The sequence below is a fragment of the Lipotes vexillifer genome, unplaced genomic scaffold (genome assembly GCF_000442215.2).
Source record: "Lipotes vexillifer unplaced genomic scaffold, Lipotes_vexillifer_v1.1 scaffold570, whole genome shotgun sequence".
Taxonomy (NCBI): domain Eukaryota; kingdom Metazoa; phylum Chordata; class Mammalia; order Artiodactyla; family Lipotidae; genus Lipotes; species Lipotes vexillifer.
In genome coordinates, this window is record NW_006777801.1 from 2,880,405 (window position 1) to 2,900,685 (window position 20,281).

The 20,281-nt window shown below is 36.6% G+C and overlaps 1 protein-coding gene across 1 annotated transcript in view; it reads right to left on the minus strand.

Annotated features, from left to right (window-relative positions):
* PPP2R5A (protein phosphatase 2 regulatory subunit B'alpha) overlaps window positions 1-20,281 on the minus strand; it is a 102,549-nt gene that overhangs the window by 33,336 nt on the left and 48,932 nt on the right. Inside the window, exons 2-3 of the mRNA XM_007451329.1 lie at window positions 14,434-14,630; window positions 11,650-11,751 (exon numbers count right to left, since the gene is read on the minus strand). Coding sequence (XP_007451391.1) covers window positions 11,650-11,751; window positions 14,434-14,630 — 299 coding nt within the window. The remainder of the gene's footprint in view (window positions 1-11,649; window positions 11,752-14,433; window positions 14,631-20,281) is intronic.

Here is a 20,281-nt window from a genome sequence, read left to right on the forward strand (position 1 = left end):
CAAAGGGAAAAGGCCACAACAGTGAGAGGCCCGCGTACCGCAAAAAAAAAAAAAAAAAAAGTCATTTATGAGGGCTAAAAAAGTGATAGCTAGTGGGAGAGCTTATTTATTGGTGCTTAATGAAGCTAAAAAGGTATGAATTAAACTTCATAAGAATTTGTATATACTTGTTTTAGAGCCATAGATGATATCTAGGGGAGGCAGTAAAGCTTTTAATAATGGAGAGCAAGGACTCTGGAGTAACACTTTTGTTGTAAATCTTATTCTACCACTTACTTTTTGCATAATCTTGGGCAGAATTCTTAACCTATTTTAGCTTCATCTAAGCTTATCTATAAAATATGAACAATACCTACTTTATAGTTTTACTATAGAGATTAAGTAAGATGATGTATATGTAATATAATTAGCTAAAATGATCAGCAGTCTCATAAATAATGCTGTTGGTCATATGTAGGTAAATACATTCAATTATCTAGAACAACACTTCACTGTGCTTGCCTGCAGATTTTAGGTCACTAATACTATCTTAAAAATACAAAAGTCATCCTGTCAGAATAGCTATTATCAAAAAGACCACAAATAACAAATGTTGGCTAGGATATGGAGAAAAGGGAAGACTTGTGCACTATTAGTGGGAATGTAAATTGGTGCAGGCACTGTGGAAATAGTAGGGAAGTTCCTCAAAAAACTAAAAATAGAACTTCTATAGGACTCAGCAATTCCACTCCTGGGTATATATCCAAAGAAAACAAAAACATTAACTTGAAAAGATACAGGCACGCCAATGTTCATAGAAGCATTATTTACAATAGGTAAGGACTTCCCTGATGGTCCAGTGGTTAACACTCTGCACTTCCACTGCAGGGGGCACGGGTTTGAACAGAGAAGTTCTGCATGCCACGTGGTGTGGCCAAAAGGAAAAACAAAAACAACAGGCAAGATATGGAAGCAACCTAAGTGTCCATCAACAGATGAATAGATAAAAAAATATATATACACACAATGGAATACTAGTCAGCCATAAAAAAATGAAAATTTTGCCATTTGCAACAACATGGATGGACTTGGAGGGTATTATGCTAAGTGAAATAAGTCAGACAGAGAAAGATAAATATCATATGATATCACTTATGTGTGGAATCTAAAAAATAAAACCGACTAGTGAATATAACAAAAAAGAAACAAACTCACAGATACAGAGAACAAACTGGTGATTACCACTGGGGAGAAGAAAGCAGGGAGAGGCAAGATTGGCATAGGGGATTAAGAGGTACAAACTACTATGTGTAAACTAAATAAGCTATAAGGATACATTGTACAGCACAGGAAATACAGCTAACATTTTATAGTAACTATAAGTGGAGTATAATTTATAAAAATTTTGAATCACTATGTTGTACACCTGAAACTAATATAATATTGTAAATCAACTACAGCTCAATAAAAAAATATTAAAGTCATTATAGTTAAAGCATTAGGCAAGAGTTACTTTCACTTTCTCCCTCAGAGCTTTGCTTATTTTGAAAATAAGAAAATATCTGTAAACTGAAGGTGTCATATGAGTCTTCTCAGAGTATTTTAATTAGACATTCTGAGGAACAAAAATAAAACCTAATGTATATAGTAAAAAAACCAATAATCATAAAGACTAACTATATAAGAACATGTGCAAAAGAAACTCTAAACACATGTAAGTATATTTTATAGCTATAATGGAATTTTTGTAACAGTTTTCATAATACAGCATAAGACGTGTAAGATGTTCTACTCTGAATCTTATCTAAAGAGTTCTAGTTACTGAAGTATCAAATGTGGTAGTGCCAATGTGATTCAACTGAGTGAACCTTAGATGATATTATATTAAGGTCACATATTTGAGGGGAATGTCTGAAGCACTCAGAGCTAGATAGAATTAGTGTGGGAAGGTTTAATGGAAGAATTGGTCCTACTTATATAATACATTCCCCCACCCCCTGCCACGTTCCCCTCTTATGGCCATACATCTGTTCTCTACATCTGTGTCTCAATTTCTGCCCTGCAAACCTCTTCATCTTTACCATTTTTCTAGGTTCTGCATATATGCGTTAATATACGATATTTGTTTTTCTCTTTTTGACTTACTTCACTCTGTGTGACAGTCTCTAGATCCATCCATGTCTCTAAAAATGACCCAATTTTGTTCCTTTTTATGGCTGAGTAATATTCCATTGTATATATGTACCACATCTTCTTTATCTATTTGTCTGTCGATGGGCATTTAGGTTGCTTCCATGACCTGGCTATTGTAAATAGTGCTGCAATGAACATTGGGGTGCATGTGTCTTTTTGAATTCTGGTTTTCACTGGGTATATGCATAGTAGTGGGATTGCTGGATCATATGGTAATTCTACTTTTAGTTTTTTAAGGAACCTCCATACTGTTCTCCACAGGGGCTGTATCAATTTACATTCCCACCAACAGTGCAAGAGGGCTCCCTTTTCTCCACACCCTCTCCAGCATTTGCTGTTTGCAGATTTTCTGATGAAGCCCAATCTAATTGGTGTGAGGTGATACCTCACTGTAGTTTTGATTTGCATTTCTCTAATAATTACTGATGTTGAGCAGCTTTCATGTGCTTCTTGCCCATCTGTATGTCTTCTTTGGAGAAATGTCTATTTAGGTCTTCTGCCCATTTTTGGATTGGGTTGGTTGTTTTTTTAATATTGAGCTGCATAAGCTGTTTATATATTTTGGAGAATAATCCTTTGTCTGTTGATCTCTTTGCAAATATTTTCTCCCATTCTGAGGGTTGTCTTTTCGGTTTGTTTGTAGTTTCTTTTGCAAAAGCTTTTAAGTTTCATTAGGTTCCATTTGTTTATATTTGTTTTTATTTCCATTGCTCTAGGAGGTGGATCAAAAAAGATCTTGCTGTGATTTATGTCTGAGTGTTCTTCCTATGTTTTCCTCTAAGAGTTTTAAAGTGTCCGGTCTTACATATAGGTCTCTAACCCATTTAGAGATTTTTTGTGTGTATGGTGTTAGGGAGTGTTCTAATTTCATTCTTTTACATGTAGCTGTCCAGTTTTCCCAGCAACACTTAATGAAGAGACTGTCTTTTCTCCACTGTATATCCTTGCCTCCTTTGTCATAGATTAGTTGACCATAGGTGCATGGGTTTATCTCTGGGCTTTCTATCCTGTTCCATTGATCTATATTTCTGTTTTTGTGCCAGTATCATATTGTCTTGATTACTGTAGCTTTGTAGTATAGTCTGAAGTCAGGGAGCCTGATTCCTCCAGCTCTGTTTCTTTCCCTCAAGACTGCTTTGGCTATTCGGGGTCTTTTGTGTCTCCATATAAATTTTAAGATGATTTGTTCTAGTTCTGTAAAAAATGCCATTGGTAATTTGATAGGGATTGCATTGAATCGATAGATTGCTTTGGGTAATATAGTCATTTTCACAATATTGATTATTCCAATCCAAGAACATGGTATATCTCTCCATCTGTTGGTATCATCTTTAATTTCTTTCATCAGTGTCTTACAGTTTTCTGCATACATGTCTTTTGTCTCCCTAGGTAGGTTTATTCCTAGGTATTTTATTCTTTTTGTTGCAGTGGTAAATGGGAGTGTTTCCTTAATTTCTCTTTCAGATTTTTCATCATTAGTGTATAGGAATGCAAGAGATTTCTGTGCATTAATTTTGTATCCTGCAACTTTACCAAATTCATTGATTAGCTCTAGTAGTTTTCTGGTGGCATCTTTAGGATTCTCTATGTATACTATCATGTCATCTGCAAACAGTGACAGTTTTACTTCTTCTTTTCCAATTTGCATTCATTTTATTTCTTTCTCTTCTCTGATTGCCATGGCTAGGACTTCCAAAACTATGTTGAATAATAGTGATGAGAGTGGCAATCCTTGTTTCATTCCTTATCTTAGAGGAAATGCTTTCAGTTTTTCACCACTGAGAATGATGTTTGCTGTGGGTTTGTCGTATATGGCCTTTATTATGTTGAGGTAGGTTCCCTCTGTGCCCACTTTCTGGAGAGTTTTTATCATAAATGGGTGTTGAATTCTGTCAAAAGCTTTTTCTGCATCTACTGAGATGATCATATGGTTTTCATTCTTCAATTTATTAATATGGTATACCCCATTGATTGATTTGCATATACTGAAGAATCCTTGCATCCCTGGGATAAATCCCACTTGATCGTGATGTATGATCCTTTTAATGTGCTGTTGGATTCTGTTTGCTAGTATTTTGTTGAGGATTTTTACATCCATATTCATCAGTGATACTGGTCTGTATTTTCTGTTTTTGTAGTATCTTTGTCTGGTTTTGCTATCAGGGTGATGGTGGTCTCCTAAAGTGAGTTTGGGAGTTTTCCTTCCTTTGCAATGTTTTGGAAGAGTCTGAAAAGGATGAGTGTTAGCTCTTCTCTAAATGTTTGACAGAATTCACCTGTGAAGCCATCTGGTCCTGGACTTTTGTTTGTTGGAAGATTTTTAATCACAGTTTCAATTTCATTAGTTGTGATTGGTCTGTTTCTTCCTGGTTCAGTCTTGGAAGGTTATACCTTTCTAAGAATTTGTCCATTTCTTCCAGGTTGTCCATTTTATTGGCATAGAGTTGCTTGTAGTAGTCTCTTAGGATGCTTTGTATTATTGTGGTGTCTATTAAAACTTCTTTTTCATTTCTAATTTTATTGAGTCCTCTCCCTCTTTTTCTTGATGAGTCTGGCTAATGGTTTATCAATTTTGTTTATCTTCTCAAAAAACCAGCTTTTAGCTTTATTGATCTTTGCTACTGTTTACTTTGTTTCTATTTCATTTATTTCTGCTCTGATCTATATGATTTCTTTCCTTCTACTAATTTTGGGGTTTTTTAAAAAAATAAGTATTATAGACCTATTTTTATTTTTATTTTATTTTATTTTATTATTTTTTTGTGTGGTACGCGGACCTCTCACTGTTGTGGCCTCTCCCGTTGCAGAGCACAGGCTCCAGATGCGCAGGCTCAGCGGCCATGGCTCACAGGCCTAGCTGCTCCGCGGCATGTGGGATCCTCCCAGACCGGGGCACGAACCCATGTCCCCTGCATCGGCAGGCGGACTCTCAACCACTGCGCCACCAGGGAAGCCCCTAATTTTGGGTTTTGTCTGTTCTTCTTTCTCTAGTTCCTTTAGGTGTAAGGTTAGATTGTTTATTTGAGATTTTTATTTCTTGAGGTAGGCTTGTAAGGCTATAAACTTCCCTCTTAGAACTGCTTTTGCTGCATCCCATAGGTTTTGGATCATCGTGTGTTCATTGTCATTTGTCTCTAGGTACTTTTTGATTTCCTCTTTGATTTCTTCAGTGATCTCTGGTTATTTAGTAACATATTGTTTAGTCTCCATGTGTTTGCGTGTTTTACGTTTTTTTTCTCTGTAACTGATTTCTAATCTCAGAGCATTGTGGCCAGAAAAGATGCTTGATATGATTTCAATTTTCTTAAATTTACTGAAGCTTGATTTGTGACCCAAGATGTGATCTATCCTTGAGAATGTTCCGTGCACACTTGAGAAGATAGTGTAATCTGCTGTTTTGGGATGGAATGTCCTATAAATATCAATTAAATCTATCTGGTCTATTGTATCATTTAAAGCTTGTGTTTCCTTATTAATTTTCATTTTGGATGATCTGTCCATTGGTGTAAGTGAGGTGTTAAAGTCCCCCACTATTATTGTGTTACTGTCGATTTCCTCTTTTAGAGCTGTTAGCAGTTGCCTCATGTATTAAGGTGTTCCTCTGTTGGGTGCATATATATTTATAATTGTTATATCATCTTCTTGGATTGATCCCTTGATCATTATGCAGTGTCCTTCCTCATCTCTTATAACACTCTTTATTTTAAAGTCTATTTTATCTGATATGAGTATTGCTAATCCAGCTTTCTTTTGATTTCCATTTGCAAGGAATATGTTTTTCCATCCCCTCACTTTCAGTCTGTATGTGTCCCTAGGTCCGAAGTGGGTCGTTGTAGACAGCATACAGATGGGTCTTGTTTTTGTATGCATTCAGCGAGCCTGTGTCTTTTGGTTGGAGCACTTAATCCATTCATGTTTAAGGTAATTATCGATATGTATGTTACTACTACCATTTTCTTAATTGTTTCTGGTTTGTTTTTGTAGGTCCTTTTCTTCTCTTGTGTTTCCCACTTAAACAAGTTCTTTTCGCATTTGTTGTAGAGCTCATTTGATGGTGCTGAATTCTCCCAGTTTTTACTTGTCTGTAAAGCTTCTGATTTCTCTGTTGAATCTGAATGAGATCCTTGCTGGGTAGAGTAATCTTGGTTGTAGGTTCCCTTTCATCCCTTTAAATCCCTTCCCTTTCATCCCTTTAAATATATCATGCCACTGCCTTCTGGCTTGTAGAATTTCTTCTGAGAAACCAGCTGTTAACCTTACGGGAGGTCCCTTGTATGTTGTCATTTTTTCCCTTGCTGCTTTCAATGATATTTCTTTGCCTTTAATTTTTGTCAATTTGATTACTATGTGTCTCAGCGCCTTTCTCCTTGGGTTTGTCCTGCCTGGGACTCTCTGTGCTTCCTGGACTTGGGTGGCTATTTCCTTTCCCATGTTAGAGAAGTTTTAGACTATAATCTCTTCAAATATTTTCTCGGGTCCTTTCTCTCTTCTTCTGGGACCCCTATAATGCGAATGTTGTTGCGTTTAATGTTGTCCCAGAGGTCTCGTAGGCTGTCTTCATTTCTTTTCATTCTTTTCTCTTTAGTCTGTTCCACAGCAGTGAATTCCACCATTCTGTCTTCCACGTCACTTATCTGTTCTTCTGCCTCAGTTATTCTGCTATTGATTCCTTCTAGTGTAGTTTTCATTTCAGTTATTGTATTGTTCATCTCTGTTTGTCTGTTTTTTAATTCTTCTATGTGTTTGTTCTTCAATTCTTCTAGGTCTTTGTTAAATATTTCTTGCATCTTCTTGATCTTTGCCTCCATTGTTTTTCTGAGGTCCTGGATCATCTTCACTATCATTATTCTGAATTCCTTTTCTGGAAGGTTGCCTATCTCCACTTCATTTAGTTGTTTTTCTGGGATTTTATCTTCTTCTTCATCTGGTACATAGCTCTCTGCCTTTTCATCTTGTCTATCTTTCTGTGAATGTGTTTTTTGTTCCACAGCCTGCAGAATTGTAGTTCTTCCTGCTTCTGCTTTCTGCCCTCTGGTGGATGAGGCTATCTAAGAGGTTTGTGCAAGTTTCCTGAAGGGAGGGACTGGTGGTGGGTAGAGCTGGCTGTTGCTCCGGTGGGCAGAGCTCAGTAAAACTTTAATCTACTTGTCTGCTGATGGGTGGGGCTGGGTTCCCTCCTTGCTGGTTGTTTGGCCTGAGGAGACCCAACACTGGAGCCTACCTGGGCTCTTTGGTGGGGTTAATGGCAGACACTGGGAGGGTTCATGCCAAGGAGTACTTCCAAGAACTTCTGCTGCCAGTGTCCTTGTCCTCATGGTGAGACACAGCCACCCCTGGCCTCTGCAGGAGACCCTCCAACACTAGCAGGTAGGTCTGGTTCAGTCTCCTATGGGGCCACTGCTCCTTCCCCTGGGTCCCAATGCACACACTACTTTGTGTGTGCCCTCCAAGAGTGGAGTCTCTGTTTCCCCTAGTCTTGTCGAAGTCCTGCAATGAAATCCTGCTAGGCTTCAACGTCTGATTCTCTAGGAATTCCTCCTCCCGTTGCCGGACCCCCAGGTTGGGAAGCCTGACGTGGGGCTCAGAACCTTCACTCCAGTGGTTGGACTCCTGTGGTATAATTGTTCTCCAGTTTGTGAGTCACCCACCCAGCAGTATGGTATTTGATTTTATTGTGATTGTGCCCCTCCTACCGTCTCATTGCGGCTTCTCCTTTGTCTTTGGATGTGGGGTATCTTTTTTGGTGAGTTCCAGTGTCTTCCTGTTGATGATTGTTCAGCAGTTAGCTTTGATTCCAGTGCTCTTGCAAGAGGGAGTGAGACCACATCCTTCTACTCTGCCATCTTGAACCAATCTATATAATAAATTTTTATTACCAATTTTCCAATAATTATGAGGAGTGACTTGTCACACAATGGCGTTAGGGCAAGGAGACTATCCCTCCCTCAGTCTCAACTAAAAAGATGTGCTACAGAGATGGACTTTTGCAATGGCAGAGTGAGGACTTCAGTAAATTTGCTGTCTCACAAAAAACAATGAAAAACAGTTTGAGCTGGCAGAAGAAAGGTCAATAGAGATTATCTAGTTCGAGGTGTAGAAAGAAAGATTGAACACAAAATGAACAGAGCTTCAGAGACCTGTGGGATACCATCAATCATACCAAGATATACATAATGGGAGTCTCAGAAGGAGAGGAGAAAGATGAAGAAAAATAGCTGAAGAAATAGCTAAAAACAACCCAAATTTGATGAAAAGTATTAATTTATACAATGAACTATTAAGTGGAGCTCACTGAAGTCCAACTAGAATAGTCAAAGAGATGCATATCTAGAGACATCATAATCAAACAGACAGAAAGTTAAAGACAAAGAAAATTTTCAAAGCAGCAAGTAATAAATAACATCACATACATCAGATCCTAAATATGATTAATAACTGACTTGTCACAAGAAAACCATGGACACCAGAGCACCAATAGGATGACACCTTCAAAGTGTTGAAGGAAAAAGGCAGTTAGCCAAGAATTCTATATCCAGCAAAACTCTCCTTCAAAAATGAAGGGAAAATTAAGAGATTCCCAGATCAACAGACAAATAGGAAATACTATTGTGCCTTACAGGAAATACTAAAAGGAATCCTTCAGGCTTAAATGAAAGGACACCATATATAACTTGAATCCACTGGAAGAAATAAAGAGGTAAAGGTAACTACATAGGTAAATATAAAAGACAGTATAAATATACTTTTATTTATAACTCTTGTTCTCCTGCTTTACAAGACAACCACATAAAGCAATAATTACAAAACTGTGTTGATGGGTGTACAACATATAAGCATATGTTGGAGATATTGCAGGTTTGGTTCCAGACCACTATAATAAAGCGAATATTGCACTAAAGCAAGTCACATGATTTTTTTTGGTTTCCCAATGCATATAAAAGTTATGTGTACACTATAGTCTCTTAAGTATGCAATAGCATTATGTTTAGAAAAACAGTGTACATACCTTAATTAAAAAATCTTTATTGCTAAAAAATGCTAACCATCATCTGAGTCTTCAGGAAGTTGTAATCTTTTTGCAGTAATAACATCAAAGATCACTGATCACCATAAAAAAATATAACAATGTAAAAGTCTGAAGTATTCCAAGAATTATCAAAATGTGACACTGAGACATGAAGTAAGCAAATGCTGTTGGAAAATGGTTCTGATAGACTTGTTCAACACAGGATTGCCACAAACCTTCAATTTGTAAAAAATGCAATATCTGCAAAGTGCAATAAGATGCTATTTTATATCTGCATAAAGATCGAATTTGTATGACAGTAATGCCACAAAGGAAGGGGGAGGGAATGGAGGTATACTGGACCAAAATTTTGTATACTACTAAAATTAAGTTAGTATTCAACCAAACTAGATCGTTTTAAGATGCTAATTGTAATCCCTAGGGTAACTACTAAGAAAGTAACTCAAAAAACTATAGTTAAAGAAACAAGGGAATTAAAATGGTACACTAGAAAATACCTATTTAATACAAAAGGTAATAATGGAGGAATAGAGGAACAAAAAAGATAGAAGACATAAAACAGCAAAATGGAAGACATAAATCCTACCTTATCAGTAACTACATCAAATGTAAATGGATTAAACACTGCTCAAAAGGTAGAGACTGTCAAAATTGATTAAAAGAAAACAAACAAACAAACAAAAAACAGGTTCCAACTACATGCTGCTTACAAGAAACACTATTTATTTATTTATTTATTTGCCACACTGTGCAGCTTGCAGGATCTTAGTTCCCTGACCAGGGACTGAACCCAGGCCCTCAGCAGTGAAAGTGGAGAGTCCTAACCACTGGACCACAAGGGAATTCCCAAAAAACACAATTTACATTCAAAGAAACAAACAGATAAGAAGTAAATGTATGGAAAAGACATATCATGCAAACAGTAACCAAAAGAGAGTTAGACAGCGGCAGTTAGACAGTAAATATCAGAAAAAATGAACTTTAACACAAAAACTATTAGTTATAATGATATGGGACATATCCAAGAGGAAGATAAAACAATTATAAACATATGCAGCTAACAATAGGGCCCCCAAAATTCCTGAAGCAAAAACTGACAGAACTGAAGAGAGAAATAGACAATTCAACAACAATAGTTGGAGACTTCAATATCTCACTTTCAATAATGGATAGAACTAGACAGAACATCAACTAAGAAACAGAAGACAAACAACCAACTAGATCCAAGAGATTTCAACACAACACTCCACCCAACAACAACAGTATACGTGGTCTTCTCAAGTACACATGAAACATTCTCCATGATAAACCATATGCTAGACCATAAAAAGAAGCCTCAATAAATTTAAAAGGATTGAAAACTTCAAAGTATATTCTACAACCACAATGGAATAAAATTATAAATCAATAACAGAAAGAAATCTGGGAGTCACAAATATGTAGAAATTAAACACATTCCTAAATAACTAATGGGCCAAATAAATCACAGAGGAAATCAAAAATATTTTGAAATGAATGAAAACAAAAACACAACATATCAAAATCTATGGGAAACAGATGTTATACAAAAACTTGTACATGAATGTGTAACATTCTTAACAGCTCTAATCACAACACCCAAAAGGTAGAAACCATCCAAATGTCCATCTACTGATTAATGGATAAACAAAATGTGGTATGTCCATACAATGGAATATTATTCAGCCATTAAAAGGAATGACATATTGATACATGTTACAATATTGATAAACCCTGAAAATATTATGTTAAGTGAAAGAACCCAAACACAAAAGGCCACATATTATATGACTCCATTTATATTAAATATCCAGGACAAACAAATCCATAGAGACAGAATGTGGATGAAAAGCTGCCAGGGGCTGTGGGGGTGGGAGAATGGGAAGTGACTGTTAATGACAAGGGGGTTTCCATTTGGGGTGATGAAAAGGTTATGGAAATAGATAATAGTGATGGTTGCATAGCATTAAAAATGCACTTAATGCTACGGAATACACTTTAAAATGGTTTAAATGGTAAATGTTAAGCGTATTTTACCACAATAAAAAAAGTGAAAAGCAATATTTTGAGAAAAGAAAACATTAAGAAAACATATTAAAAGTCAAGTACTTTAGGGCTTCCCTGGTGGCGCAGTGGTTAAGAGTCCACCTGCCGATGCAGGGGACGCGGGTTCGTGCCCCGGTCCAGGAAAATCCCACATGCCACAGAGCAGCTAGGCCCGTGAGCCATGGCTGCTGAGCCTGCGTGTCTGGAGCCTGTGCTCTGCAACGGAAGAGGCCAAAACAGTGAGAGGCCCGCGTACCGAAAAAAAAAAAAAAAAAAAAATTAAGTCAAGTACTTTAAAATAGACACTCAGGTCTAAAACGGAGTTCTGTGATTTCAGCAGAATATCATAAATGTAAAAACTGTCAATACAAAGTTATGTTCCATACTTGTATGTGAGGCCAAGAGGCCTCAAGTGTGGGCTCATCCTCTTCTGGATCAAAATCTGGATTATCACTTGGAGGAAGAGTTCGGAAGATGTTAGCACTGATCTGTAAAGAAAAATAAATTTAGATTCATGTTCTAAATAAACATAAACATATGTTTTTGTTGCTTAATTGAATTAATAAATGCAGAATGAAATATTTTTAAGATAACTTTATTTAAGAAGAAGGTTAAGTTGTGGCTGTAAGCTTAGTTCAAAACCTATAAATCTCCTCAAGATATGAAGGCAGCCATTTGTTTCTCTCTTTTCTCTGTCCCATAATTCTGACTTCTACAGATATCAAACTTCATACAGATTACCTCTAGACTCCTCTTCCTTAAATCACAAGTTTTTCTTTCCAAGTTTTGCTTTAAAAAAAAAAAAAAAAAAAAGAGGATGTGAGGGAACTGGGAGGGTGGAGCATAAAGTTCCTAACTCTCCCTATCTCTAAGTTGATTCTTTTCATCTTTCCACAACTCCTCCCATATTCTAACCCAGCCATTTACTTACCTTATAACCCAAGAGTTTGGTAAAATATCTCTTACACATACACACCACGCTAAAGAAGAGGAGGATGGGGGTAGAACACTTTCACTGTCATTACAGACATAGTTATTCACTGCCACTACATAGTTATAATACCCCATGATGACTTAATTTACTATATTTCATTAACTCTGAGCATTTTTTAAAAAAAATATTAATCTCTCTGAAATAAGGATATGCTTTGAGACTCTTCATTTCAGAGTCTTCATTTTAGGTTATAACTTCATCTTTCACATTCTCTGTCTTAGTACCAAAGTAAACTACATATCCTTTTTCTCTAGCAAAGGATGGATTGTGAGCCCAACTCAAAATTCGTTGAAGAATGATGAACAGACTGACAGACCAAATGGTTTAGTAAACATGTAAGGCCCTAATTTTGAGGGGTTGGTCATTTAAGATAAATTATTTGGGGAACAGAGGATGAGACAAGCATTGTTTGGTGGTGCAAGCAAATTCCCAACCATTCTTATGAAGTAGCATCTATGGTAATCCAAATAACTGCTAACAGTCAATTACTATAACCATAAGACTTAGAAAGTTATAATCCAGAATTTGATTTGCTAGAACTCAAAGCCAGTATATGAAGGCAGAGCCAATAAATAGTTTGATAAATACCAATTTCACAGAGTGGCAGAAAGTCATAGATAGAACTTGAAAAGGAAATATATCCCACAGGAGGGCATAATTTGCCTTTGAAATCATAATTATTATTGTTGGTAGTAAAAGAAAAAGTTAAACCTTGTAGCCACCAATAAAATTAACTGTATACAGCAAATACACAGAAGAGCTTTAAGGAACTAAGTGGGTGAGTTGGCTTCTTATCTAGAAATTAAGTACCCAGAAGTTAAAAAAAAAAAAAAAAAAGGACAAAACACACACATCTTTTTACTTGGGAAAAGAAATTAAATTTCAAAATTTATTAGTAAATAGAAAATTACAAAGTAACTTACTCAAATATTTGAGTACTTTCAATATCTGAGGCAACAACTTTAGAGAGATAAAAATATCTTCCCTAGGATTTTCAAAATTCCTGAATACAAACCATTTGAAATCAATAAAGTGGAAATATTGCATTTCCCCCCTGAACATTTTTTAATGACAAACACAAAACAAAGAACAAAATACAAAGTCTATCAATAATCAATACTTACATTCTCAAACTGTCTCTTTTAATTATCTGGGGAATTGAGGAAGCTAATTTCATTTTGATTAATGTTCTCTCTAGAGCTAATCTTTAAAAAAATCTTAAGGCTTTTACTTTGTTTTCTAAAGAGAAAAAAATGAACCAAAATGTCCTAAGTCCTTTTAATTGGTCTTCTAGTACAATATGATGAAAGAAAACTCAGCTAGTATATTAGGGTCAAATTTAACTTTCCTGCACATTTTGCTCTTCCCCCAGAACATATATTAGGCACAGGGAAAGAAATTAAGGCAACTAAATTGTATAGTTTATAGCTTAGATTATACTTGCTATAACCTTCTATAACCAACATTTAAGCTTAAATTGTATACTCAGTGACTCTAATTATTCCAAATGAATTTTTTGTATTTTGTTATACACCAAAATACAAAAACCACAAGTCCGAAACAAATTTCTACAGTTTGATGGAGAATATGGTTAAATAATTAATAAACAGTATCCTAAACAACCTTACTTCAATACTTTTCACAGCAGATATTTCAAACTTTTGTTTACATCATTTAACTTCTTAAAGGTCCCACATTTTAATTAAAATTCAGTGTTATAGAATCTACATATATGATATCAAAATGTCCTAAATAAGATTTATTTTAGACCTGACGCCCTTATCCACTGCTGAGATGCTGAGAGCCCCATAGTTTTTCATTGGTCTTTTCTTCCCCCTTTAGATGTTCTTTCTCCGCAACTATTCAGCTGCATGTTAGTTATCTATCAATCTGTATGATCTTGAGCTTATATCTTTCTCCTAAGCTCTAGATCTGCACTATCCAATGTGGTAGCCAACAGCCATTGTGGCTATTGAATTCCCAAAGTATTATAAAGCAATGACACCATCACTGGAATGGATGGATAATCTTTCAAATGGACTATTTTAAAAAAACATTCTTTTAAGCACATTAATTATTGTATATTTATTAAAAATCAGTCTCATTAAATCATAATTACACCTCAGATCTTACTTGAATTTATATAAATCTGAGGAACTTAAGTCTAGAGGCTTACCATTTTTACTATATCAGAATACGCTGATTCAACAATTACACCACGATTAGTTGAAACATACTCAACCAGTTCATTCAATGTTGCTCTTTTAACTTCTTTGCTCTTCAAGTCTGAAACAGAGTCCATGAAATCAAACAGTATGCAACACTGCTGCAGCTTCTGACAGAAAAGCTCTTGTTGTTCGTTTGAAGTGGCATCTGTAAATAAAAATAAAGAGAAACTTAGAAATGACCTACTCAGAAGTTACCTTCATGTTTACCAATTTTGTAGAAGCTATTCACATACATAAAGTAAAAATTCTCTCAAAAATCTAGTGAGAAATTTACCCATCTAATCCCATTATTCACGCCAGACATGAATTTCTATCTTCCCCCTCTCTCACTACCCACAATCAATCATTAAATGTTATTGTTTCCATTTCTTTAACTTATCTGGAATCTATCCTTTTCTTGTCATTCCCTCTGCCACTTTAACGGCCCTCACGTTCATCATTTAGACTACAGCAATGACACCCTAACTGCTTCTCTTGCCTGGGGCCATAACCTGCGATTCCTGATTTATCCTCTAAACTACTTCAAAAGCTAAAATCTTGCTAAAATGAGAATCATTCTGATCATACTCAATACTTTTCAATGATCCTCCAAAAATTACAGAATGACGTTCAAACTCCTTAGGATTGTATACAAAATGAAGCTGCCTACGGCCAAGAGTCATCTCTCAACACTATCTAGCATGCACCTTCACTTTAGTTAAACCATGCTCTCTGCAATTTCCTGAAGATATTACACTGTTTCCTCTGCCTGGAATGCCCTTTTCCCACATTTCCACCCTGAGAACTCTCCCCATTTATTAAGTTTCAGCATAAGCATATTCCACTCTCAGAAGCTTCCTCTATGGCACTGAAGCTAAATTGGTTGGTTAATCCACATTGACCCAAATGTATCTTAGGTGCTATCTCTATTGTAGTATTTACTGTGCTATATGGCAGTTATATTTTACATGTATTATACTCTGAGATTATGAGGCCCCCAAAGACAGGAAACAAGTGTTCTCCCTTTCTTTCTCTCTCTCTCCCCCTCCCTCTGCCCTCTCATTATCTAGCACAGTACCTGCCACACAACATGCATTCAGTAAATGTTTATTGTTTTATATTCTACTGAGTACAAAAATATGGGCACATTATAATCATTTGATTCTAACAAATGTATTAAATCTTTTTGTTTAAAACATTCAAAAACTAATGAAATTTCACTTCTGAATTTCAAATCTATAAACAAGGACCTTCAGTTATTCAGCTCAATTATTTGTTTCTTGAACTACTGAGATTAAATTTTTAAAAATGATGTATTCCAATACTGATATTGAGCTCATAGTATACAACAGTATTCCTTCACTCAAAACCAATGCCTGCTTTATATAAAGATAGAAGTAGAAATCTTCATAAAGATGATAACCTAACCAAGGATGCCCATGCTTTTTAATTCCTCTGGGGCAGGAAGCCAAGTGAAATTACTTTGCAGCTATATTCAAGTGCTGTCCTTAAAAAGCTGAGCTAGATAAGGTACTGATAAAATATAGCAGGTCAGATATCCTAAGCCCACTCACACAAAAAAGACAAATACAGCATATCCTTTTGATTAGTCAATTTTGTTCAATAACTTAAAACATAATATTTACAAAAAAACAAACATAGATATATTATAAAGAACAACAAAATTCACATGACTTTTGAAGTAAAAATATAAAGATTCTAAAAAAATTTTGAATTTGCTGCAACCCATTTATGGCTATGCCAGCAGAAACTTCTTCTGTGGTAGTGCCACACTTACAAAGAATTTGCATAACACTCTATGTTCCAAAATCAATAATGGCTCTCTGCTACATGAAAGCGAAGGTCTACAATCCTAACATAGCCATCAGAGTTCATGTAATATTGACAGAGTACATGACATTTTTGATGATCACTTCCATAAAGTTTTTGATTCAAGAACACCTTTATTCGAACTGTTCTTTTGTGGGAACATTTTTATGTATCCTTTTAAAAAAAGACCATTAAATTTGCAACTACTTTCAATACCAAGTAATTTGTTAAACAGTTATCTTTACCCAGAAGTTTATTAAACCTCGTTCTATTGCGGGTGAGAGTGAAGCACCATCCGGCATACATACTGCACATAATCTTACCAATCATAATTCACTATACTAGCTCATCCCAAAACGACCATCAGTTATTCTAAGTAGAATCTGCTCATTCCCTGAGAAGTTAGCTGTATCTTAAACAGCCTTTTTCTTAAATTCTCTTGGGGTTTTTTCCCTTAAAGTTAAAAAGGTATCCACTTAAAATTGGTATTTAGTTTATTTCAATTACTAAACAGATGTCTGCTTAATACAAATACTTGGCTTGAAAAACTAGAAGATGGACACCTGTCCTTTTTTGGTTTTGTTTTTTGGTGTTTTTTTTGCAGTACGCGGGCCTCTCACTGTTGTGGCCTCTCCTGTTGCGGAGCACAGGCTCCGGACGCGCAGGCCCAGCGGCCATAGCTCACGAGCTCAGCCGCTCCGCGGCATGTGGATCTTCCCGGACCGGGGCATGAACCCGCGTTCCCTGCATCCGCAGGCAGACTCTCAACCACCACGCCACCAGGGAAGCCCTGGACACCTGTCCTTTTCGTAAGCTTCCTAATCAGGCTAAACTTATTAGATTGGGTATGTATTACACATTAGAGAAGTGGGTGATAATTTGGGCTGTAAGAATCCTTCTCAACTCACACTGTACAAGGAATACCCATAGTTCTCTCCATTACTCAGTAATATCTCTATCTATTTATAAATATATCTATATCCTTATTGTATAGCTTTATACTGTCTATTATAACACATATCTTTATATATAGTTAAATTCCATTATAATGATGGTTTGGGGAAATAGGTGCCATACCTTTAGAAGGTAACTCAGTTTAAGAGAGTTTTAAAATATTTTTAAGCTTTTTTTCCTTACGCTAAAAAAATACAAACTATACAATATCCCAGTTCAATCAGAGATCACCTTAGATAGCCAGCGCTATTCTCTCCTTCCACCTCCAAACCACCTTCTCTATGTGAAATCACTCCTCTCTCTTTTCTCCAAAGGCCATATTTTTGTTCAGACTCTTCCCTACTTGAAATACCTTACCAGATTCCTCCCCTATGTTTCCGAATCCTACTCACCCTTTAAGAATAAACTGAGGGCTTCCCTGGTGGGGCAGTGGTTGAGAGTCCGCCTGCCGATGCAGGGGACACAGGTTCGTGCCCCGGTCCGGGAAGATCCCACATGCCGCGGAGCAGCTGGGCCCGTGAGCCATGGCCGCTGAGCCTGAGCATCCGAAGTCTGTGCTCCGCAACGGGAGAGGCCACAACAGTGAGAGGCCCACACACCACAAAAAAAAAAAAAAGAATAAACTGAAATCTCACATTCTCCACCAAATTTCCCTTAGGTAGGTCAGGATAAACTGATCCCTCCCTTCTCTGGACATCTATAATACAATCTCAATCATACACTTGAGCATGCATTAACTTTGGGCCTGTATTTAATGAATATTTCTTTTAGCACTCATCAAAAGACTTCAGGTTCCTCAAGGGCAAGGATCATTCACTGAGCAGGCTTTCCTTTTTATCTCTTTTACTTCTAGCATAGGGTATATGGAGCCAACAAATGTGTATTTGATGGTAGAAAAAACTCTGAATTTGAAGAATAAGATTATGCACTGAATTAAAATAGGCTATATAGAACAAGGCAAAGAGGCTGCATATCAAAGCTGGAATAAATAGTGAATTATTACATCATATCTATGCTTAAGAATTTATAACAATGACCATTTTATCAATACCCTACCTTAATGGTTGATTTAAATGGATTAAATGAGATAATGATCATGAAGGTGAGTGCATATATGTCGAAGTAGATACAAATGGAAGGCATTTTTCTCACCACAGGCTAGTAGCCTACAGCTAACATGTTAGAAGACACAAAATGATTTTCAAGACTGCCAAACAGTAGATTCAGGAACATGTTATATATAAAAAGGAAGTTTCTTTTTCTTTTTTTTTCTTTCTTTTTTTTAGGAAGTTTCTCTTTTTGGGCACCTAACTCTTGAGTCTCCTTGGGAAGAAATTAATGTTTTTCATAGCTTCTCCATTCAGTAATCCACTACTTAGCCTAAAGATTTCTTTGAAGTTGCTTTCTCCTCCAGAATTATATCCCAGCATTACCTAATATTTGGATGGAACAGGTCACATCTGGATTTTCCCAAACATTAGACATATTTAGAAAGCAGTTAACATTTCAACTCCTTTGGCTCTGAGTTGAAATAGAAATGTCCAAACCTCAATTATTTTTAGGTATTAGGGAATAGAAAAATCTTTTCCTACCTAACCCCTCCTGTAGGTAATACATGTTCTATTGAACAGTCTACTGTGCTACATAATAAAACATAATGCTGCTAACATTAGCGCTTCCTTCATGCCAAATACAACTCTGTTTCCTATATCTATTTATTTAACTTTCAAAGCAGTCCTTTAAGGTTAGTTTTGAAAGTCAGAGATGATTTCCTGCCTTCAAGAGCTTAGAAGCAGGTTGGGAAGACAAGATACAAAACATTAAAAAATAATGTTATCAGGCGATAAACAAATGTAAAAGGTATGGTTGTTTACTATACACACACACACACACACACACACACACACACACACATATACACACAATCTATTCTGTATATAACCTGGAGTCAAAAAGAATTTGAGAGCACTTACAAGATTAAATATAAGGAGAACAATTAAAAATAAAATCAGGATTAATTAAAAGCAGGAAAGCTATAGATATTACAAGGTATCTGACTGCTATATTTAATCATTTTGTGTTGAGTTGCTTGGCAACTAAGGTAAAACAGCGGTGGAAGAGGTGATCAGATTGTAAAAGGTTAAGTGAGAGAAGAGAATGCTCCTGTCGCCTACTGTTGGCTGGCCTACTTCTAGGTTCAAGACAAGCAACGTTTTCATATAGATCGAAAACATTTTTATAATGGTTACCCTAGTAAGAAAAGATGAGATCATTGTTTTCATCATTAAAAAATTATAAAATATTTCACTTGTCGATGTTTAATATAATCCCAACTTTTTTTTTTTTTTGCGGTACGCGGGCTCACTGTTGTGGCCTCTCCCGCTGCAGAGCGCAGGCTCCGGAAACGCAGGCTCAGCGGCCACGACTCACGGGCCCAGCCACTCCGCGGCACGTGGGATCCTCCCGGACCGGGGCACGAACCCACATCCCGTGCGTCGGCAGGCAGACCCTCAACCACTGCGCCACCAGGGAAGCCCTTAATCCCAACTCTTAGGCACCTTTCTGAAACATCAATTTTCAGAATTTTCTTATAAGAAAAAGAGACAAAAAGCAAAAAATATATTTCAGTAAGCTGAAAAAAGATCAGACTACATTCTGGCTATATTTCATAAATATGAATAATAAATACTTTGTGAGGAAAAGAATGGGTAATAATTCTGTTCACTAGGGACTTCCCTGGTGGTGGAGTGGTTAAGAATCCGCCTGCCAAAGCAGGGGACACGGTTTGATCCCTGGCCCGGGAAGATCCCACATGCCATGGAGCAACTAAGCCCGTGCGCCACAACTACTGAGCCTGCACTCTAGAGCCCGCGAGTCACAACTACTGAGCCCATGCACCACAACTACTGAAGCCCACGCACCCTAAAACCCGTGTGCTGCAATTACTGGGCCTGCGTGCTGCAACTACTGAAGCCCGTGCGCCTAGATCCCGTGCTCCGCAACAAAAGAAGCTCGCACACTGCAACGAAGAGT